This window comes from Phyllostomus hastatus, unplaced genomic scaffold, assembly GCF_019186645.2.
Source record: "Phyllostomus hastatus isolate PE091 unplaced genomic scaffold, TTU_PhHast_1.1 phas_contig_64, whole genome shotgun sequence".
NCBI lineage: Eukaryota > Metazoa > Chordata > Mammalia > Chiroptera > Phyllostomidae > Phyllostomus > Phyllostomus hastatus.
In genome coordinates, this window is record NW_025333928.1 from 2,746,430 (window position 1) to 2,770,344 (window position 23,915).

General features: G+C 39.7%; 1 protein-coding gene across 1 annotated transcript in view; it reads left to right on the forward strand.

Annotated features, from left to right (window-relative positions):
• The window catches only part of LOC123825427 (phospholipid-transporting ATPase ABCA3-like), a 306,670-nt gene extending 299,625 nt beyond the window's left edge, over positions 1-7,045 (forward strand). Inside the window, exons 20-21 of the mRNA XM_045848811.1 lie at positions 6,459-6,532; positions 6,923-7,045. Coding sequence (XP_045704767.1) covers positions 6,459-6,532; positions 6,923-7,045 — 197 coding nt within the window. The remainder of the gene's footprint in view (positions 1-6,458; positions 6,533-6,922) is intronic.
• The last annotated feature ends 16,870 nt before the right edge of the window (positions 7,046-23,915 follow it).

The following is a 23,915-nucleotide window of genomic DNA, read 5'->3' on the forward strand; positions in this document are numbered from 1 at the left end:
GCAAGCCCTTATGGTCCAAGAAAATGATTGATATAATTTCAATTTTCTTTAATTTGTTGATGCTTGTTTTGTGTCCTATCATGTGGTCTTTCTTTGTAAACATTCTGTGTGCATTTGAAAAGAATGTGTATTTTGCTTCTTTGGGATGAAAGATTATATATATATATATATATCAGTTAAATCCATCTGATCTTGTGCATCATTCAGTACTACAATATCCTTGTTGATTCTTTGTTTGGCAGATCTACTTATTGTTTACAGTGGAGTGTTAAAATACCTTATTATAAGTGTGTGCTCTCTATATCTTTCTTGAGGTCCTCCATGATTTTCCTTATATATTTGGGTGCTCCTATGTTGAGTACACATCAGTTTACAATATTATGTCTTCTTGGATTTTTCCCTTGAGTATTATAAAGTGTCTTCCTATGTCTATTTTTATGGCCTTTGTTTTGAAGTCTATTTTGTCTCATATATGTATTGGTACACCAGCTTTTTTCCCCTCCCCATTTGCTTGGAATATTTTTTCCCAAGCTTTCACTTCTTTTTTTCCTGAGGTGGATCTCTTGGAGGCAGAATATGTTTGGGTCATGTTTTCTTTTCTTTTGTTTTTTTATATATTATTCATTCATTCGTTTATTTATTTCTTTATTTTAATTTTTAATTATTTCATGTTTTCTTACCCAATCAGCTACCTTATGTCTTTTGACTGGGGCAGTTAATCCATTTACATTTAAGGTTATTATTTATAGGTACTCATTCATTGCCATTTTCCCCTTTTGTAACTGTGTCCTTCTTTCTCTCACTTTTTATTCTTCATCTTCTTAAAGCAGTCCTGTTAGCCCATCTTGCAAAGCTGGTTTCATGGAGGGGTATTCTTTTAGACTCTTTGTCTGGGAAACTCCTTATTTTACCTTCCACTTTCATTGAGACCCTTGCTGGGTAGAGTAATTTTGGTTGCAGTCTTTTGCCTTTCATTACTTGGAATATTTCTTTCCATTCTCTTCTGGCTTGTAGTGTTTCTGTTGAGAAGCCAGCTACTAGGTTTATTGGAGCTCCCTTGTATGTTACTATTTGTTTCTCCCTTGCTGATTTTAAGATTCACTCTTTTTTGTCTTTGAAACTTGGTATTTTAATTGTGATGTGTCTTAGAGTAGGCCTCTTTGTGTTCATCTTGATTAGGATCCTCTGTGCTCTTGTATTTGCATGGCTTTTCCCCTCTCCAGTTTATGGAAGTTTTCTGTTATTATTTTTTCAAACAGGTGTTCTATCACTTGCTCCTTTTCTTCTCCTTCTGGTATTCCTATGATTTGAATGTTGTTGCATTTCTTGTTGATCTGAAGTTCCCTTAGGTTATCCTCCTACTTTTTGGGTCTTTTTTTTATGCTGCTCTTCTCCCTGGTATTTCATTTAACCTTGTGTCCCAGCTCACTAATTCAGTTCTCTGCTTCATCTATCCTGGCTGTAATTCCTTCTAGTGCATTTTTTTTATTCCAGAAATTGTATTCTTCATTTCTTCCTGGTTCTTGTTTATAGTTTGTTTCCTTTTTCATGCTGTTGTAGTTCCCACTCAGTTCCTTGTAGTTGTCATTAAGTTCCTTTAGTGTTCCTGTAAAAATTCTTTTGAATTCTATGTTGATAGTATGCTTCCCTCCATTTCATCTAGCTCTTTTTTTTTAAGATTTAATTTTATTCATTTTTAGAGAGGCAAGGGAGGGAGAAAAAGAGAGAGAGAGAAACATCAATGTGCGGTTGCTGGGGTCATGGCCTGCAACCCAGGAATGTACCCTGACTGGGAATCAAACGTGCAACACTTTGGTTCACAGCCCGAGCTCAATCCACTGAGCTATGCCAGCCAGGGCTCATCTAGCTCTTTATTGGGGATTCTTCCATTCCTTTTGACTGGGGTTTCTTTCTTTGTCACCCCATTTTCAGTGACTCTTTCTTTTTTTTTTTTAGGTTTTTGTGTCTAGAATGCTCTGTTTTGCCTGCTATCTTAATGAGGCAGACTTCTGTGGTAGGAATTCTGTGGGACTCACTGGTGTGGTCTCTTTGATCTCCTTGTCTGGATGCTCTAGGGTTGCCTGTTCTTCTATTTGTGTGGACTCCCTTGTTGTACTTCGGCTTTACTTGTTGGTGGCTCCTTGGTTGGTGGAGTCTCCCCTCTATTGGTCTTACTGGTAGTCACAACCCCTGCCTTGTTTTGTATGCTGTTGTACAGGTGTTGGTTTACAAAGTAGTATTGCCGGACAGCCAAAGTTATGCCAGCAAAAAGAACCCCCTACCACAACAGCAATTTTGACTACACTTAAGCAAAAATTAATAAAGGTGAAGAGTGATTATGAATATTATAATATATGACAAAAGGAATAGAGATGACTAACACAGGGGAAAATATTATTCAGTAGTAAGAGGGAGGAGAATTGATAAGAGTAATGCTAGAACTGAGGTGAAGAAAGGGAGATAATCAAATTTAAAACATAAGTAACATGAAAGGGCAATGGGAACAATGGTGTAAGAAAAGGGAAGAGTATACTATGAAGTTTGAAGTAAAATTGAAAATGTATTGAACCCACAAAAGCAAAATTGCAAAAAAGCAGAGCAGGTTCAATAGCAACGACAGATGAGTGAAGTTTAAAAAGGTGGAATGGGGACAGGAATATTGTACAAAAGAGAAATAGAATATGAAATGTCTACCAGAAATAAACATGATTTTGAGAGGAATGTGGAAGCAAATTTTTAAGAGTAGGGAGCAAAGCCCAGGTTGAGAGAGGGGGGGAAAAAGAAATCAAATTCTCCACTCAACTGATAAGGGTCACAGGGAGGCACAATAGAGTAAGAAAATAGGAGAGTATGTTGTGGGATTTAAAATACAAACAAATAGTGAACAAATAGGCGTTCTGTAAGAAAACTACAGCAATGACCATCGTAGTTCACCAAACAAGCCACTGTTTATAAAAGATGGAAACAAAATAAGACTCTTTTAAGAGGGGATAAAGATTGTGAGCTGACTTAAGAAAGGGTACTTACGCAAGGTCAGATGGAGGAGAAATAGTGAGAGTAAGGGATAGGAACGTGACATGGTGTAAGAGAAAACAAAATTTACCACAACAGTAATAAAGTTCAGGAAGATGGTGAAATGAATTAGGAACAGGGAAGGGTGCTGTGTGGGATTTGAAATAGCAACAATATGATTATAAAAAATACATAATCTGAATAAAAAGTAAAAGACTGAGAGTAGTGAGTTATTTAGAATATAAGTGAAGTGAAAGAAAAAATTAAAATGCAATATAAAAGGGATAAAAACAAGACAAAACTAACAAGAAACAAAAAAACCTACAAAAATGAAAAGAAGAAAGAGAAATAAAAAATACAAGTTCTGATAAAGAGCAAGGTAAAATTTTTCTCAGCTATTGGTGTTTGCCTTCTGACTTCTTTCTGGATCTGTCTCTGGTTTTGTCTCAGCTCCAGGTCTTACTATCTTACTCTTGCAAGAAAAAAAAAAAAGCCTCCTGGTGTTGGCTGTTAAACCTGAACAGCTGGTTTTGTAGATCTTCCTGACTCTTGCAGACAGTGAGGTACTGGGCTCTGCTTTTCTGGTGGTTCCGTAAGGAAGTAGGCTCAGTCTTGGCTACTATAATCACAGGTGCCCATTTTCCAGCCCTTGCCCTCAGAGCACTATGTGGCCCACACTCCCTACTCTGCACAGTTGAACCAGGCTGACACTGATTAACCACCTCACTTTGTACCCCTTTGATTAATCCGTGAAGTACACTGAGTGGGAGCTAACTGTGCCCACAGTCCTCCCTCCTTGATGGCTGGGCAGCTACATGAGCAAGATCCCTGTCCAGTGCACCTCAGCTCTTCTTTTGAAAAAAGTCTCTTTGGGCTCTGCTGCCACTCAGAGCCACTGCCCAGCTTTCTACACCCTCCAATTCTCTGGGAAGTCCAGAGTCTACCTCAGACACTGCCAGTCACAGCCCACCCCTTCTCCTAACTCCAGGTGCCACCAGGATCCCCCAACTCTCTGGCATTCTCCTGGCCAGCAACTGCTGCCCCAAATTGGGTGTACCACCAACTTTGTGTGTCTCTGTTTGCCTTTTTTCCCTCCCAGCCTTTACGCATTCAAATCTCTCCTGGTGAGGGTCAGTGATTTGCTGGCCCTAGGAGAGGAGGGAGCCACTAGGCTGCTATCACTGACCCAGCTCTCCTCCAGTGTTTTCAAGGTGGCAGCTGTATTTTCTGGTGCCAAGTCCAGGGACTTTCTGTGTCTGGGGACTTCCCCTATGTGTCTACAAAACCTCATTACTGCCTGTTTTGAAGCATCCTCTGCACATTTTGGCTTCCAAACTTCATATCAGCTAAGATTCTGTTGGTTATTCACTTTGTCCTTCGGAAAATCAGCTAAGTGTCCCAGTTGAGTGCATGAGCAGGTAGGCTCAGCTCCCACCTACTTTGCTACCATCTTCTCTCTCCTTATGTTCTTATATTTTCAGTAGCTGAATGGTAAACAAATTGTGGGTATTTTACTCTAGATTATAGTTTAGAAAGGAAAATAAATGAATTACAGCTAGATACAACCACATGAGTCTTACAAAAACTTAGTGAAAAAAGTAATACAGACAGATCTGAGCAGATCACTGGTGAGAAGCAGGGAGGGGCCATAGGAGGAGGTTGCTCGAGGCAATGGTAAACAGCCTAGGATGGGATTGGCTGAGAAGCTGATTACCTCTGGAGCAGGTGGAATTATGGACCAGAAGATTAAAATAAACGGAGGGCAGAGACTGATTCTTGGGCTCTCTCCCTCAAGGGTGCCTGACTTATTGTGCTGCAGCTTTCTGCATTTCAAAGGATGGTATTTTGAATGGGAGAAGAAACTCTGGGTGCAGACTAGGATTGGGCTGGCCTGGCAAGGGTGGCAGGGTTATTTTTCTTTGGGTGTTCTAGAAGGGATGGGCTCTGATGCAGAAGCCTACCATTCCCCCCAAATTGTGTAGCTTTTGTATCTTATGTAGTTTTAGTTTGTAAACTAATCCTATAAAAATAAGATAAAAACTAACAGGGTAAATGATAGGGGAACTCAAGAGTTAAAGATTTTAACATTAATTGATATGCATGTGGAAAGCTATTGTTTCAAACGTGTGTGGGTTTTGAATAAGGACACCTTTATAACCATAACTTTGCCTCCAGAATTTTGCTTGAGGGTGGTGGTGTGCAGCAGGACCCCAATTGCTGTTCTGTAACAGAAGCAGAAAGAAAAGAATATACATTAGTTCAGGGTGTCGGAGCCACAGCTCACAGGCTGCATGCAACTTAGGATGGCCACGAATGCACCCCAACACAAAATCATAAATTTACTTTAATCATTAAGAGATTTTTTTTATGGTCAGGTGTTGTAAGGTATTTAATGTGTAGCCCAAGACAACTCTTCTTCTTCCCGTGTGGTACAGAAACATCAAAAGTTTAGACACCTCTGCTAGATGACTCCATTCACATAAGGTTCAAAAATAAGAAAACTCTGCCTAAATTTAGGGGTACATGCATAGGTGAAAAAATGCTAAAAAATCCATAATAAAAATAAAGGTATTAGTTATATTTTATGGGGGACACAGGCTGGGAAGTAGCACATGGGACTGTCTGGGTTACTATTACCTGACCTAAATGTGATGGTTATGTCAGTATTTGCTTTGAATAACTCATAAAGCTCTGTTTTAAATAGTTCACATGCAAAAAAAGAAGAGCCTTATATGATCATGGAGACAACACATGTTTTAAAAATCATATTAAGAAAATCTACACATCATTATAAACATGTATTTTTTTACTTTAACACATTTTAATTCCAATTAATCCAATTTGCAATAATCTGAAAATATGCATTAAGTGTAAACACCTCAGTTCTAAATTAGAAATGGTTTCTTACTCACTAGTAAAAGAAACAATACAACCTGACTTAAGGGTTAAGTATAACTGCCATGTATAACTGCCTCTTTCCCATGGCATGTCATCAGAGTGAGGAGGCCTTGTCTCTTTCCTACCAAGCAAGCATACTGTTCATATATACCTCCTCACACAAGCAGACTGAACATCCTCCTAGCTCATATTCTCAGCACCATGTGCAAGAATAAAGCCTTAATAGTAACATTAGAATTTTTGAAGTGTTGGGTTCATTCATTGGGCATGTGAGCTGACATTTTGTATGTATGTCTGCAAGCCTGCCCTCAATAATTATTATGAGCTTCACATAACAAGGCTATTTCATAGGGAATAAATCTGCTGAAAAAACATGTCATGCAAACCAAACAGCATAGGTTATTTGATCATATCCCCTTTTGTCATAATGGCATTTATTTGTAGTTTTATTATATATAATTAAGTAGATGTAGCAATATTTGGGCAATTTTAAATGAAGTCTGTAAGATTACTTACTTATCCTACATGTAATATAATTACTTTTTTAGGTAGTGTATTAAAGCAGGAGAACCAAGGGAACCTGAACTACTACATTCCCAGCAAGGACAATAGCTGGGCAAAGGTGACTAGAAACCATGCCTTTCTAACATCACATGTTAAGAGAGGACTAATGATGGGGGAAACATTTACTATTCAGGCATGTGTAATGGGAGCCTGATGTGGGAGCAAGGACTTTAGGTTACTTTTCAGACAAACTTGATTTTATTTTCTCCAATTTCTGCTCCCTAAATCTCATTATTAGTCCATGTCCATCAAGAAAATGAGGAAATAGAACTCCCTCTATCAGTTTCTTGATTATATATTCCACTTTTTTTCTCATTTCCCCCTCTGGGCCTTTTTTCCACCAACATTAACTTGGCGGCAGTTGGAAGAAGTGGAGGAGAGGCTGGCTCATCTGGGTTGGGGCTAGAGGGAAGGCTGCAATGGTCACTGTACCTTTTTGTTGTTTAAGGTGTTTGGTATTTTGGAGGAAGCTAAAGAGCAATTCAAATTAGAAGATTATTCCATCAGCCAGATAACACTGGAACAAGTCTTTCTGATTCTTGCTAACCTACAGAACACAGAAGGTGATTGAAGATGGTTCTAAAGCAAAGGTGACATGAGATTCAGTTCCCACCTCTGACCTATGGCCTCTTAGAGCACTCTCTACTACACCTGGATACATAGAGGGGCATTCCTGTGTGTGTGTATAACTTGGTGCAAATATATTTATGTAATAAACAGTTCCCCAAAGGAGACCACATGCCCCTTCTTTGTAGATTTACATGGGTGGCCTGTGTATCCAGCATGTGAAAACCTAGCCATTTGATGAAATTCATGTTTTCTCTCCTAGAAGTATGAAAAAGCAGCATTTATCAGGGTAGGAACAAGAAACTTTCCCTGAGTATTTCAAATGGTTAAACAGAAACATCCAGAAATAATGGAGCTGTGAGATGGGACAGCTTGAAAAGCATACAATTTATTTTTAGGTTTAATTATGGATAAGAGGATCATTAAGCCTGGAACAAATCATTTTTCCCATGGACACACATACACACATCAGATTTATACCCAAAATAATCTGATTAAAATCAGTATCAAAGTTCAAGGGGTAATTTGGGTTATTTCTAAAACTCAACCAGTATTTTACAGTTGTAAGATAATGTTTGCACCAAGAACATTTAGAGTCCAACAACATACAGTAAAAACACTCTCTGAAAATAAAATGTTCTCCTTCCTATTCTTGCCCAATTCTGATTAAGAAAGAAATAAAGAAATGAGGTAGAGAGAAAAGAAGACAGAGAGCTCTTCTGATTCTTGTTTGGGCAGCTGGAGTCCCCCAAGAGCAACAGAAATCAAACTAACCAGGCAACATGGGGTCAGGTCACTTGCTACATATACATAACACAAAGATTTGTGTGAAAGGTAATTGGTTTTTATTAAGAGGGTTCCCAGTCTGAGGTGGCTGGGAGCATTCTTGTTCTGAACCCTTCTTTTCTGCAAGATATAGAACCTCCCTTGCTCCTCAAAAGATTGCAAACCAAAGCCACACCCAGAAGTTCCCCATTATTGCTTATCTGTCCTTTTTTGGAGCTTAAACCAGCCATGCAAAAAGGTCTCCATCCTCTCTGTGGTATGCACTTGTGGGTTTTAGAGTTGCCATTGTTTCACAGCAGCTCTCTCTCAGGGTCTGGGGTATGCAGCCAGATTACTCCAAAATGTCATGTAGGGGAACTTCCCAGCTCATGCCTCCTGTGCTCTATCTCCATGTGCTACTCTCAGGGAGACAGGAAGAAGTCCAGGATCCATGTTGTAGCATCCAGCAAACTCGAGAACAAATATCGGAGACTTTCAGGGTATCAAAGATGTTACTTTATTGGCCAAGTTTAACCTGCACAGGGGCGAACTCTTAAAGTGTCCAGCGACACAGTGCCCACAAGGAGCTGCAAACGAGAGCCGCGCCGAGCGCTAACAACTACGTTCTTATATATGGGCGGGCAAGCAAGCGTTATACAGAAGCAGACGTGGCAGTTAGTAATTCGCTTACAAAGACCACGCGCGGGAATTTCAAACCAAGCATTCTTTCATAAGGTGGGAAAGCAGGATGTTTGTTCATTAACCTAGTAATCTCCTGGCTCTAGCTAGCTAGTTTTCTATTTTCTCATTAAAAACTACAAAGCACTGCTTATCTAGCCTACCCAGGGGAGAGCGTCTGCTAGACACAGGATGTTTGCTTTAACTGTACTTTGTCTCTTTTATCATTTCTTTTTAGCTACAATGTGGTTCTTGTCTATTAAGGTTAAATTTAGTTCTTAATTTCCTTGTTCCCAACACATGTGCCATGCTACAATGCGTGGAAGAGTCCCAAAAGCACAAATGGGAGCCCAGTGAGGCACACATCCCAGCATGGGACCCTGCCTCCCGGAATCTGGCTTCCAATCATGCAGGACCTAAGTCCCAGGTCGCCTGGCATCTACCAGTCCCAGGAGTGCTTCAGTCCATTCAGGGCAAAGCAAGAGCCCAAAAAGCCAAGAGTGCAAGAGACCCTGAGCCAAGAGCAAGCTTCTGCCTACCTTCTGTTTACAAGTCCTCTCCCAGAATCCCATGCAGGAGGGGATATCCGTGTCCACCATTTTTGTCAGCTCCCCAGTGTCTTTGACCCCCTTCTGGCTGCCATTTTCCACAAAGAGGCAGAAGTTTTCAGACAAGCAGCCTGTTTGCCTAAGAAGGGGGATCGGGCCCCCACAGCTCACCCAGATGCTCTGTGAGTCTCCCTCCCACAACCCCCATCCCCCCCAGCCACCCCAGCTATGTCATCAGCATTTGCACAACCACATGGCCTTTGTTTATAGTTTGTAGTTTGGCTCTAGGGTATAAGAAGGCTGTCACTAGTTTTCAGCCCCAGTGTCAATTCAGGAAGCCTCCGCAGGTTCCCTCCAGGCTCCCAGGGATTTCTGACCAGACCTATCCTGTTACATAATCACTCTTCCAAATTATGGGCAAGTGAGCAGACAAGTGGTGTCATAGGTGGGCACAGTGACCAGCTTCTTTGTGATCATGGACAAAGAACTGATCCGAACATACAGAGTTTATAGCAGAGAAAGTAGATTTATTAAGCAATAGTATACTCCACAAAACATGGGAGCAGGCCCTCTCAGAGCAGAGATTGACCTCAGGTGATGGAGGGATTCTATTCTTATCGAACAGACATTTCCTGGCTAGTTTTGGTGGGCATGTACAAGTAATTGTATTACTTTAAAGCTACTGCACATGTGGTCTCCCATGATTTTCCTTATTGGCCACCGGAGAATGGGGTCGCACAATGTTAATTTATTATAATACTATTTATAATGAAGCAGGAGTCATGTCGCATCTTCTGCACAGGTGCATTCATGAGTCATCATGATTCAGGGCTTTTCCAGAAAGCAAGAACAACAGGTCTTAGAACAGGGTCTCTGTGCTGTAACAATGTCATTTATCTTAGCCCTGGGGCACCTCCAGAATTTCCTCCTTCCTATCTCCAGACTTAGTAGAATAAGCCTTGATGAATTGCAAGATGAAAAGAGTCTTTGTAGCTGCTGTATTTTGGGATGGTTTGCTCAAGGTTTTTATAGTCTCAGTCGGATACTGCAAGATGACATCCAGAAGCTGTTCTCTGTTCTATTGTTTTTAGCTGTACTATAACTTCCTATGAATTCCACTCCCACATCTACCACAGATCAACAAGTGATTTCAGTAACTGGAAAAATTTGTTCCCAAGGTTGGTCATCTAAAGGGAGAGGTAAGTTATTTTACTAAACTTTTGCATCTAGTCTCCCAGTAGCCTTCATCAATGACCCTTTCAAATATTCAATTACTCTGCCAGTCTCTTTCACCGTTCCTCTCTATCCCCCAACTCACCTCTTCACCTTCCAGCAAGAAGCAAAAAAAAAAAAAAAATGCATCAGGTCCTCTATTGAACACTTGAACAATAACAGGTAGAGAATGCTCACGACTACCCTAAGGCTGAGGGAAATCACTTCAGGAAGAAACAAATCTGAAGAGGAGGTGTAGTTTTGGCTCATTAGATTGGCCCTAGGCCAATATGTTTGCTGTTTTACACCTGTCAGCCTGCAGGAATACTCCCAGATTGTAGGCTGCCTAGGCTGAACCTCAGGAAGCTATGGTGTAGCCTGGCAAACAGAAAACACTTTTCTAGGATGGTTGGCAGGCTGGTGCCAAGCAGAGGCATCTACATGAATCACTGGGAAGCCACACTAACGCGGGCGGTGAGTGCCGCGAATTGTCCCCACACTAGCTGCAAGAACGTTAAAACACCTTAAGCCTCAATGGAAGCCTTTGTCCAGTCATGCTCCTCAATGGCCCTCTTCTGTCAAAGCCTGACCTGCTGGTCCAGGAGCCCAGTTCTTGGCGCAGACAGTGAATCACTTGATACCGGAAGAGCAGGGTCGGAATTTGGAACTTGTAATTCCAAACGTTAGGCTCCACAGCAGATGACTGTGGGGGTGGGGTCAACCCAGAGAAACATATGCGGGTTTAGGGAGCAGGAGAAAGGGTTGCAGATCTGCGAAGCTTGCGCGAAGACGCAGGTGGGGGCTTCCAAAAGTTGGTGGTCGGGCACAGGCCAGACGCGGGGAATGTGGTGAAGGGGGAGGAGTGGGGAGCGGTGCGCCGGGAATGACCGGTCTCGTGGGCCACCCACGTTAGGCGGCGAGGGGATCTGCCGGACAATGCACTGCGCCCCTGAAAGTTCTGCTAACCCCATAGACCCCCCAGAGTCTCCTACCTAAAGGTCCTGCTTCTTGTGCAGGGCCCACAGAGGAAACCACGATGCGTGAGGGGGAGGAGAGCCCCAATAAATGGGGAAGAGGTGGCGGGTGCCGGGTGCCTACGCTTCCAGGGAATCACGGTGGAGTTTCCAACTTGCTCTGGGGACACAGCCGGGGATCTCTGCCGGGAGGGGTCGCGTACTGGGACTGCAGAGAGGAGGGGGCACTTGTTAGTAGCAGGCTCGTGCCACAAAAGGTGTGCGCTGTGCGCGAGGAGGGGGCTCGTGCCTGGATAGGAAGCGTGCTGGGTGGGGGGCACTTTTTGGGAGGGCGCGAGGTGGAACAGAGGGAGTGCCTGAGGGAGAGGGGTCGTGTATTGGGAGGGGCAGAGCGGAGGGAGAGCAGAGGAGGGGGTACAGAGAAAGCGGTGCGTGCTGGGGGGTGCTGAGCAGAGGGGTTGGGTGCAGGGACTGGGCACGTGTTGGTGCGTGGTGGTGCGTGCTGTGGCAGGCTCCAGTGCAAGAGGACGGTGGTATCCAGGAGACTGAAGCCGCTCTCAGCTCGGTGCGGTTGTAGAGGGCGTTGGGAGGAACTGCGCGCGCCTCAGGGGCTGAGGCAGTTGTGAAGTCTGAGGGGTGAGTGTCAAGATTCCCCACCCTTGGCTCCTCCCCTGAATTCCCTGCTCCAGCGACTGCGTGTGGGACCTCTCAGAGGCTGCCTCCTTGTTTGCCCTTAGAGCAAAGACCCTTGCTCCCACCGCCAAAAACACCCAAGCACGGTAACCTCCACAAACATCTCTTTCCCCTCGGAAATAAAACCCAATATACATGTAATACTGTACTGATATCATGCTGTGTAACTCAACCTGGCCTCCACACCCTGGTAGCCCTTTCTCCTTGAGAAAGGAGAAAGGCCGTTCGCTAGGCCGTTCACTAGGATTTAACTCTGGAAACGGTCAGGCTTCCTGAACCCTAAGGTCTCACAGAACTCGCTCGGAGTCATGAAGTGGGACAGTGGACAATTAAGTTTCATGCTTTCTCATCACGGGTTATCCCAAATCTTGTTTTCCCTGAGAATGGGCAGACAAATGAAGTAGATCCGTGTCTTCTTCCTCTTTGTGACATCATCTCTTTTATGAGGCACGTAAAGATTGAAAGGGGAATGAGAAACAGGATAAAAGGAAGAAGTAGTTTAATTCATTGGCTTTTTGCCGCCCCCCCCACCACACACACACACAAATCATCAGAAGAGGTATTTGCCAGATAGTTGCAGTCTGGAACTTTAGTTAGTGGTGTTTGCTGTTTTACACTTTGATATGAGCCTTTGAATGAGGAATAAACTTTATTTTGCAGATATGTACTAAATGTTCAATGCCAAATACAGTAAGGTCAAATTTTGTACAGAATTTAATTGCTATTTTGAAGGAAACCAAATAAAATAACAATGATGTAAGCACTCTACTACCTCCTTCAATTAAATATTTGTGGAAAATCACTTAATTTTAGAGGTTGCTAGCAGAGGCCTAGTTTTTTGTTCTTGGTTTGTTTGGTTTGTTCCGTCTTACCATTGTCATATGTGCAGAAACACCTGCCATGCCCTTCTTGGTCAAGTTTAGTCTTAAATAAATCTAGATCATTAGAAATGCTTGCCTAAATTTAAAATGCCCTAAACAATATAATGGAGGCATAGACATAAAGTTGAACAAGATAGTAGACTAACACAAGAATAGTTTACGTATTGTAGGGGTCCATTTTCTCCTATAATGTGACCAAGAACCACTAAATTAAGAGAAAATAAGAGCATCCCAATAAGCAGAAGAGTCACTAGAGTCTTTTTCACTTATAGTGTGCATGTGGCAATACCCTATACAAGGAAAAATGCAATATGGGTGAGGGTTTTTTGTTGTTGTTTCCTTGAGATATTATAGACATATAACATGTAAGTTTAAGGTGTACATGTGACAATTTGATACACATATTTATTGTAAAATGATTACCACAGTAAGGTTAGTTAAATCTTAGACCTGTCACATAATTACTGTGTTTTTGTTTGTGATGATAATATTTAAAATCTCTTAATAACTTTCAAAAGTATAATACAATATTATTCATTATAGAATCCATGTTGTACATCAGATCCTCAAAATTATTCATCATATAGCTGCAAGTTGGAACCCTTTGATCAACATCTCATTTTTCCCATCCTCCAGTGCCTGGCAACCACCATTTCAATCTTTGTTAACATGAGTTCAGCTTTGTTACTGTTCCGCATACAAGCATTTGTTTTTCTCTGATTTATTTTACTTAGCAGAATGCCTTCAATTCTAGTACTACTACTACTAAGTTGAATAAAAGTGGCAAGAGTAGACATCTTTGTCTTGTTCCTCATCAAGGAAAAGCATCTAAACTTTCACTGTTGAGTATGATGTTAGCTGTGGATTTGTCATATATGGCCTTTATTATATTGAGATATATTCCTATTATACCCAGTGTATTGAGTTTTCATCATGAAAGGATATTGAATTTTGTCAAATGCCTTTTCTGCATCTATTGAAATGATTGTATGATTTTTGTCTTTCATTCTGTTGATGGGGTGTGTAACTGTTATTGATTTGCATATGTTGAAACAACCTTGCAATCTAAGGGTAAATCTCACTTGATTATGATGTGGGATCCTTTTAATATGCTGTTGAACTGAGTTTGCTGCTATTTTGTTGAAGATATTTGCACCTGTATTAATCAGGAATGTTGGATTGTATTGATAGTTTTCTTATATTGTCTTTTTCTGACTTCGGTGTCAGTGTAATGCTGGCCTTGTAGAATGAGTTTGGGAGTGTTCCTTCCTCCTCAGTTTTTTGAAAGAGTTTTAGAAGAATTAGTGTTAAATGTTCTTTAAATGCTTGATAGAATTCACTAGTAAAACCACCTGGTCCTGGGTTTTTGTTGTTATTGTTGTTGTTGTTAGGAGTTTTGATTACTAATCCTGTCCCCTTATTCATTATTGGTCTGTACAAATGTTCCATTTTTTTATAATTTCATCTTGGTAGGTTGTGTGTTTCTAGGAATACTTCAGTTTTTTTTAGATTATCCAATTTGTTGGCATATAATTGTTTATAATAGTCTCTTATGATCCATGGTATTACTGTGGTATTATTTGTCAATTTTATCTTTTTAAAAAATCTTAGTTTTATTAATAATTTCTGTTGTTTTTCTGGTCCCTGTTTCATTTATTTATGCTGTTAAGCCTTATTATTTTCTTCCCTCTGCTAACTTTGAGCATAGTTTGTGTTTTTTATAGTTTCTTAAGGTGTAAAGGCAGGTTGTTTACTGGAGATATTTTTCTCAACATGGACATTCATCACTATAAACTTCTCTCAGAATGGCTTGTGCTGCATCCTTAAGTTTTGGTATGTTGTGTTTTCTTTTACCTTTGTTTCAAGAGACTTTTTAATTTTCTATTTCATTTCTTCTTTTTTATTTTTTATTAAAGTTATTGGGGTGATGTTGGTTAATAAAATTATATAGGTTTCAAGAGCATAATTATATGATACCTAATCTGTATATTGCATTATTGCATTGTGTGTCTACCACACAAAGTCAAACCTTCTGTCACCATATATTTGATCCCCTTTATACTATATTACCCTATCCCCAAGCCCCCGTCCCTCTGATAGCCACCATACTATTGTCTGTGTCCATGAATTTTTGTTTCTTTTTTGTATTTATTCATTTGTTGCTTCTAATTTTATATCCCACATATAAGTGAAATCATGTGACTCTTGACTTTTTTTGTCTGACTTAATTTCAGTTAGCATCATTATTCCAACATCTATCCATTTTGTCATAAATGGCAGCATTTCATCTTTTCTTATGGCTGACTAGTACTCATTGGATGTATATATGTATTTAAATTTTTCAGGCAATTACCCAGAAGAATAGTTGCTAGGTCATATGATAATTTTATTCTTAATTTTTTTTATCATTTATGCTATTGCAATTGTCCCAACTTGCTCCCCTCCATCCCTTTTTGCCCAGCACAACCCGTTTTATAATCAATCCCTGAACCATTGTACATGTCCATGGGTCCTTCATATATGTTCTTTAACTAATCCCTTCACATTCTATCAAACAGTCCCCACCTACTTCCTCTCCTCTTACCTTTATCAATCTGTTCCATGGTTCAATGCCTCTGGTTCTATTTTGCTCATTAGTTTATATTGTTCTTTAGATACGTCTTATGAGTGAGATCATATGGTATTTGTCTTTCACCAACTGGCTTATTTCACTTAGTAAAATAGTTTCCAGTTCCATGTGTGCTGTTGCAAAAGGTAGGGATTCTTTCTTTTTATCTGCTGCTTAGTATACCATTGTGAAAATGTACCACAGTTTTTTAATCCACTCATGTACTGATGGGCATTTAAGCTGTTTCCAACTCTTGGCTATTGTAAATAGCACTGCTATGAACATGGGGTGCGTAAGTTCTTTTGAGTTGGTGACTGGGGATTCTTAGGGTATATTCCCAGCAGTGGAACCACTGGGTCCAAAGGTAGTTCCATTTTTTGAAGCTATTCCATACTCTTTTCCACAGTGGCTGCACCAGTCTGCATTCTCACTAACAGTGCACTAGGGTTCCGTTTTCTCCATATCCTTGTGAGCATTTATTGATTACTGATTTATTAATGATATCCATTTTGGCAGGTATGAGATGATACATCATTGTAATTTTAATTTGCATCTTTCTGATGGCTAGTGATGTGGAGCATTTTTTCCCATCTCTCTGAGCCATCTGTTTGTCCTCCTTGGAGAAGTGTGTATTTTGATCTTTTGCCCGTTTTTTAACTGGATTGCTCATCTTCCTGGTGTTAAGTTATTGAGTCCTTTATAAATTTTGGAGATTAAACCCTTGTCAAATGTAACATTGACAAATATGCTCTCCAATATAGTCGGTCACCTTTTAATTTTCATGATGGTTTATTTAGCTTTTTATTTTGATGTAATCCCATTTGTTTATTTTTCCTTTTATTTCACTTGCCCTTAGGAGCTATATTGGCAAAAATATTGCCATGTGAGATATCTGAAATTTTACTGCTAATGTTTTCCACTGGGATTTTTATGGTATCACAACCTATATTTAGGTATTTTATCCATTTTGAGTTTATGCTGGTGTATGGTGAATTGTTGGTCTAGATTATATTTTTGCATGTAGCAGTCAGGTTTTCGCAACACCATTTATAGAAAAGACTATCATTACTCCATTGTATTTTCATGCCTCCTTTGTCAAATACTAATAGAGACATGGATTTATTTCTGGGTTCTCTATTATGTTCTATGATCTATGATCTATGTGTCTGTTCCTATGTCCAATAGACTGTTTTTAGCACACTGGCTTTGTAGTATAGGTTGATATCAGCTATTGTGTTCCCTCCAACTTTGTTCTTTTTTATCAAGGATTCTGAGGCTATTTGCGATCTTTTTTGGTTCCATATAAAGTTTTAGAGTATTTGTTCTAGATCAGTGAAATATACCATTGGTATTTTAATAAGAATTGTGTTAAGCCTATAGATTACTTTGGGTAGTATGGGCATTTAAATGATGTTAATTGTTCCATTCCATAAACATGATATATGCTTCCATTTATTTGCAATAAATAATTTCTCAATTTCTTCCTTCAGTATTCTCAATTTCTTCCTTCAGTATTCTCTAGTCTTTCAAGTACAGGTCTTTTACCTTCTTGGTTAGATTTATTCCTAGGTACTTTAATGTATTGTTGCTATAGTAAATGGGAATTTTTTTAGTTTCCTTTTTCTGATGGTTCATTGTTGGTGTAAAAAAAATGCCATCAATTTGTTAATATAGACTTTGTGTCTTCCTACTTTGCCAAATTCACTTATTACCTTGAGTAGCTTTTGGGTAGAGACTATAGGATTTTCTCTGTATAGTATCACATGTCTGCAATTATGACAGTTTTATTTCCTCCTTTCCAATTTGGATGCATTTTATTTCTTTTTCTTATTGGATCACAGTGGCTAGAACTTCCAGTACTATGTTGCATTACAGTGGTAAAAGCAGACACCTTGTCTTGTTCCTGATCTTAAGGAAAATGCATTCAGTTTTTGCCCATTGAGAATGATATTGGCAGTATGTTTCTTGTATATGGCCTTTATTATGTTGAGGTTTGGTCCCTCTAATACCACTTTGCTGAATGTTTTTCTCATAAATGGTTGTTTGATCTTATCAAATGCTTTTTTGCATCTATTGATATGATCATGTGATTGTTGTCTTCATTTTGTTTATATAAAGTGCTATGTTATTCATTGGAGAATATTATACCATTCTTGCACTCCCAGGGTAAATCCTCCCTGATCATGGTGTATGATATTTTTAATGTATTGCTAGATCTGGATTACCAATATTTTGTTGAGAATTTTATCATTTATATTCATCAGAGATATTGGTCTGTAATTTTCTTTAATTGTTGTGATTTTTACCTGTTTTTGAAAGTAGGGTAATATTGGCCTCATAAAAAGACACTGTGTGCCTCCCCTCTTCTTGAATTTTTTGGGATACTTTGAGAAGGATTTGTGTAAGTTCGTTGAATGACTGATAAAATTTGCCCGTGAAACCATCTGGTCCAGGACATTTGTGTGCTGGGAGTTTTTTGATTACTGCTTCAACTTCACTCTTGTTATTGGTTTATTCAGGTTTTCTGCTTCCTACTGATTCAGTTTTCAAAGATTTTGTGTCTCTAGAAATTTATCCACTCTGCCAAGTTTGTAAAATTTTTTGGCATATAGTTGTTCACAGTATTCCTTACAACCCTTTGTATTTCTGTAGTCTTGGTTGTAACTTTTCTTTCATTTCTGATTTCTTTTTAAAATTTGAGTCCTTTTGTTTTTTTGTCTTGATGAGTCTGGTGAAAGGTTTGTCAATTCTGTTTTCCTTTTCAAAGAACAGCTCCTGGATTTATTGATCCTTTGAACTGTTCTTTTAACCTCTATGTCATTTAATTCTGTCCCGATCTTGACGATTTCCTTCCTCCTAATCTCTCTGGGCATTGTTTATTGTTGTTCCTCTAGTTCTTGTAGATGTAGTGTTAGGTTGTTTAGTTAAGGTTTTTCTTTCTTCTTTAAGTACTTCTGTTTTGCTACGAACTTTCCTCTCAGGACTGCCCTTTCTGTGTCCTGCAGGTTTGTGTGCTCATTTTCATGTTTCCAGATACTTTTTGTTTTCTTCTTTGATCTTATTTACACCATTATTGAATAACCTGTTAGTTAGCCTCCACATACTTTGAATGTTATTGGATTTTTTCTGGAGGTTGGTTTCTACTTTCAAGCCATTGTAATCCAAGTAGATACTTGATATGGTTGCAAGTTTCTGAATTTGTTAAAGCTTCTTTTGTGTCCTACCATTTGGTCTATCTTTGAAAGTCATCTGTGTGCATTTAGAGGGATGTATATTTTGCTTATTTGGGGTTAAAAGTTCTGTAAATATAAATTAAGTCCATTTGATCGATAAGGTCAATCAATGCCACTATATCCTTGTTAATTTTTTGTTTGGAAGATCTATCCATTGTTGACAGTGGGATGTTAAAATCCTACAATAACTGTATTGCCATCTATTTCTTTCTTAAAATCCTCCAAGAGTTTCTTTCTATATTTAGGTGCTCCTATATTGGGTGCATATGTGTTTATAAGAGTTATTTCCTCCTGTTGGGCTATGCCCTTAAGTATTATGTAGTGACCTTCTTTGTCTTTTGTTATGGCCTTTTTTGAAGTCTGTTTTGTCTCATATAAGTTACTATGCCATCTTTTGTTTTTCTTGTCCATTTGCATGAAATATCTTTTTCCAAACCTTCAGTTTCAGCCTGTGTATATATATCTTTTGTTCTGAGGTGGGTCTCTTATAGACATCATATATGCTGGGTATGGTTTCTTATCCATTCAGCTACTTTGTGTCTTTTGATTGGAGCATTTAATCTATTTATGTTTAAGGTTACTATTGATAGGTACTTATTCATTGCCATTTTTCCCTTTGTACCTGTGTTACTCTTTCTTACTCTCTCACTGTCTCACTCTCATTCTCTCCCTCATCACTCTCCCTGTCCCTGTCTCTCTCTCTTCTTACTTCTTCTTAAGGAGTCCTTTAACATCTCTTCCAAAGCTGATTTGGTGCAGATGTACTCTTTTACTCCCCTCCTTTTTTGTCTGTGTAGCTCATTTGGCATTACATTTTAAACAAGAGCATGGCTGTGTGAAATAGTCTTGGTTGCAGGCCTTTGCTTTTCATTACTTGGAATATGTCTCATTATGCCCTTCTGGCTTGTAGTTTTTCTGTTGAGAAATAGGCTGCTAGCCTTATTGGAGTAACTTTATATGTTACTTCTTGTTTCTCCCTTACCACTTTTGAAATTCTCTCTTTATATTTAAAACTTGGCATTTTAATTATGATGCGTCTTGGAGTAGGCCTCTTTGTGTCCATCTTGATTGGGATGCTCTGTGCCTCCTGAACTGCCTGGCTTTTCCCCTCTCCAGGTTTGGGAACTTTTCTGCCATTATTTTTTCAAAAAGGGTTTCTATCCCTTGCTCCTTTTCTTCCTCTTCTGGTATTCCCATGATCTGAACATTTTGCATTTCATGTTGTCTTGCAATTCCTTTAAGCTGTCTTGATATTTTTTAGTCTTATTTTGTGCAGCTGCTCTACCTGGGTGTTATCTTTCTATGTTATCTTTCAGCTCACTAATTTGTCCTCTGCTTCATCCAGCCTGCTTTTAATTACTCCTAGTGTATTTTTAATTTCAGAAATTGTATTCTTCATTTTTTCCTGGTTCATATTTGTAGTTTCTATTTCCTTTTTCATGCTGTTGTAGTTCCCACTCAATTTCTTATAGTTGTCTGTGAGTTCCTTGCGTATCCTTTTCGCCATTCTTTTGATTTGTATATCTGATAGTTTGCTCCCCTCCATTTTATTTAGGTCTTTTACTGGGTGGTCTTTCCTTCCTTTTGATTGTGGGTTCTTTCTTTGTCTCCCCATTTTAGGTGACTCTTTTTGTTTGTTTCTGTGATTCCCAATGCTCTGCTTTGCTAGCTGTCTTTGTATGATGAATTTCTGTGGTGGGATTTCTCTGGGACTCAGAGAACAGTCCTTTGATCTTCTTGTCTGGATGCTCTAGGGTTGCCTTTTCTTCCATTTGTGTAGGCTCTCTTGCTTATCAATTGGTGGCTCCTTTGTTGCTGGGTATACCCCTCCAGCAGGTTTACTGATATTCACAATTCCCACCTTGTCTTATATGTTATCAGGGACAGGGCGAAGGTGAAATGGATTAAGAAAATGGGAGAGTATTTTATAGAATTTAAAGTACCAACAAGTAGAGAACAGATAGGAGGTCCTTTGGTACCTTTGTACAGCAATAACAGTGATATTTCATCCAACTAGCCATTTTTTATAAAAAGTGAAAAAGAGATAAGACTCTTATTAGAAGGGAAAGAAGTGTGAGCTGACTCCACAAAGTAGAGCACTTATGCGAGGTTAGATGGTGAGATATAGTGAGAATAAGGAATAAAAACTTGGCATAGTGTGCAAAAGAATGAAGTTAAGCACAACAGTAATAAAGCTCAGGGACACAGCGAAATGGATTAAGACCAAGGAAGGTTCCTGTGTGGGATTTGAAATAACAAAAATATGATAAGGAATACATAATCTGAATAAAAAGAATAAAAAATGATGAAGAGTAGTGTGTTATTGGAGTATGAGTGAAGTGAAAGAAGAAAAATTAAAATTAAATATGAAACAGAGAATAAAGAAAACCAAACAATGAAATCAAGCAACCCAAACAAAAAATAAAACTAAACAGAAAGAAGAGAAATAAAAAATTAAATTAAAATAAATAAATAAATAAACAAAAAATTTTAAAAACCAAATAAAATAAAATGCAAGTTCTGATGGAATGCAAAGTGAAATTTGTCTCAGTTCTTGGTGTTAGCCTTCTGAGTTTTTTCTGGATCTATCCATGATCCTCTCACAGCTCCTGGTTTTATTATCTTAGTCTTGAAAAAAAAAAACCCAAAATAAAGAAGGCCTGCTGCTGACTTTAAACCTGCCAAATGTTGTTTTTGGTTTTCCTGGATGCTGGAGACAGAGGGGAGGCTGGGTCCAGTTCTTGTTTTGTTTTGGTTTTTTCCTTTTCTGTGGTTCTGTGAGGATCTGGGCTCAGTCTGGGCTACAATAGTCACAGGCGTCATTTCCATTCTACACCCTCAATGCATTGTGAGACCCACACTGCCCTCTGTGAATATGTGCAAGGCCAGCCCCTATGGTCCCCTTTATTGTGCAACTGTTGGATTATTCCATGAGGTCCACTAAATGGGAGCAAATCGTACCCCTCCTTCTTGCTTTTTGTTGGCTTGGGCCTGCATGTTTACAAAGTCCCTTCCACACAGTTTAGTTCCCCTATTGAATTAAGTCTCTCTGGGTGCCACTATTTCTCTGATCCCCTGCTGCCCCTCTTTGATCAATCCCTGAGGTGTCCTGAGTGGGAGCAAATTGTGTCCCCCTCCAACTTCGCTCACCAATGTGTGCAAGTGGTTTGTGCACAGCAACTGATCATTTTTATTAGCAAATTCCCCTTGTTTGTGGCAGGCCATTCCTGACAAGTGCCCAGCTTTCCACACAGATCAAATCTTTGAGCAGTCCAGAGACTCTCTGGGTCATGGCCAGTTACAGCCCATCTCTTCTCCCAACTCCAGATGTCAACCAGCTCCCCAGTTTCTCTGTTACTGTCCCCACCAGTGACCACAGTCCCAGCCAGGGTACACCACCAGCTATGTGTCTCTTAGTATGTCTTTATCTACCCAGTGACTTTACGCATCCAGTTCTCTCCTGGAGCAGGTCTGTGAACTCGCCACTCTGGGAGGGGAAGGAGCCACCAAGTCAGTCACTAACCCAGCATTCCTTCAAAGCTGCTGGGGCCACTGCAGTCTGTGACTTAGGGCCCGGGGACCCTCCCATCAGCCTGCAAAATCTCCTTACCATTTGTTTTTAAACGTCCTCTGCAACCCTTGTCTTCCAGACTTTATATCAGCTGGAATTCTGTTGGCTGTTCACTCTGTTCCTCAGAAGATCAGCTAGGTATCCCAGTTGGGTACACAAGCAAGTGTGTTCAGCTTCCACCTATCTGGCTGCCATCTTCCTCACCCTTGGGAAAAATAAAATTTAAATGTAAATAAGAAAGGGAAGGAATAAGGCAAATGGAATAAGAATAGGGGACAGTGAAATATGTGGTTTGAAATAAAAAAATTTAGACAAAACATAGGAACAAAATTGAAGAGAAACAACAATAGCAATATCATGACAAATGGAAAAAGATTAATAAAAGTGGAAAGGTGGGAATATTCTAAAACAGAAAAAAATTTGAGATGACTAAAGGAAAGAAAAATTGCTTTGAAAAGATGGAGAAGAAATAAGAGTAAGAAACAGAAAGATGGTAAAAAGGGGAAAAGTAAAATTTTAAATGAAAATAAGAAAGGGAAGGAAGAAGGCAACATGGAGTAAGAAAAGGGAAGAGTAAAATATGAAATTTAAAGTAAAAATAGTGAAAGTAGCAAAGTTTAGGAAAAAGGTGTTAAAAAGCAATGCAAAAGAAAAAAATAGCACAAGTAATGAAAAAGAACGAGGTTGAATTTATCTCAGGAGAGTTTAGGCTTACCTGCTAGCTTCTCCTTTTGAGTATATCTCTGGTAATGTCAGATGCTGTCTCCATTTAGCTCTGGGCAGCGTGTTCAAGGCTATGAGTGATCCACAGTCTGTGTCTGTCTCCTTCAGGCTTTATGAGGGCTACATCCAGAATGGATCTCACTGCTTTGCACTTCTAGCTTTTTATCAGCACAAGGCCCAGGGATGGGTCACCTAATGTTTGAAATCGCCGTAGGTACCACTTCTATCTGCCTAGCTATGTCTGCAGTCCTGCTGTTAGTCTTGGCTTTGCCACTGACCCGTCTGTTTCTGCAAGGGCTTCTGGTGTTATTGGGAGGATGGCATCTCTGGATCTCCCCTGAGATGTGCTATTCAGACTTCAGGGAAGATACTGGGTGTGTTCCCCTGCTCCTGCACCACATGTTTTGGTTTATCCCGGATTATTTCCAGTAATGTATAGTGGCTAATGAGCTAGCTGTCTCTTTTATATGAGGAGCTAATCTCTGTAAAACGGTCATCTCTTTCCTGCTTGTCACCGATGGCAGCTCTATATAAGAGTTGAGGCTGGGTGGGTCCCTGAATATCCCTCATTGCACCTATTACTGCATTCTCTGCCCAGCTGGTTTCAGTGGAATGGTAACCAGAATGGCTTGTCAGGTTGAGAAAAATTTACAAAGGCCCCTTTTGGAATTTCTCTTTCTTTCCCCTGCAGAAATGCACTCAGCAAGGGGATCTTAAACTTGGCAAGACTGTTCTGCAGTTCTAGCTTTTTATCAGCACAAAGCCCAGGGATGGGTCACCTAATGTTTGAAATCGCCATAGGTACCACTTCTATCTGCCTAGGTATGTCTGTACTCCTGCTGTTAGTCTTGGCTTTGCCACTGACCCATCTGTTTCTGCAAGGGCTTCTAGTGTTATTGGGAGGATGGTGTATCCCCATTGGATATGGTGTCTGCAGTTCTGCAGGAAGGGTGTAGGCATACCTGCCTCTTCCCAACAGTTTGTACTC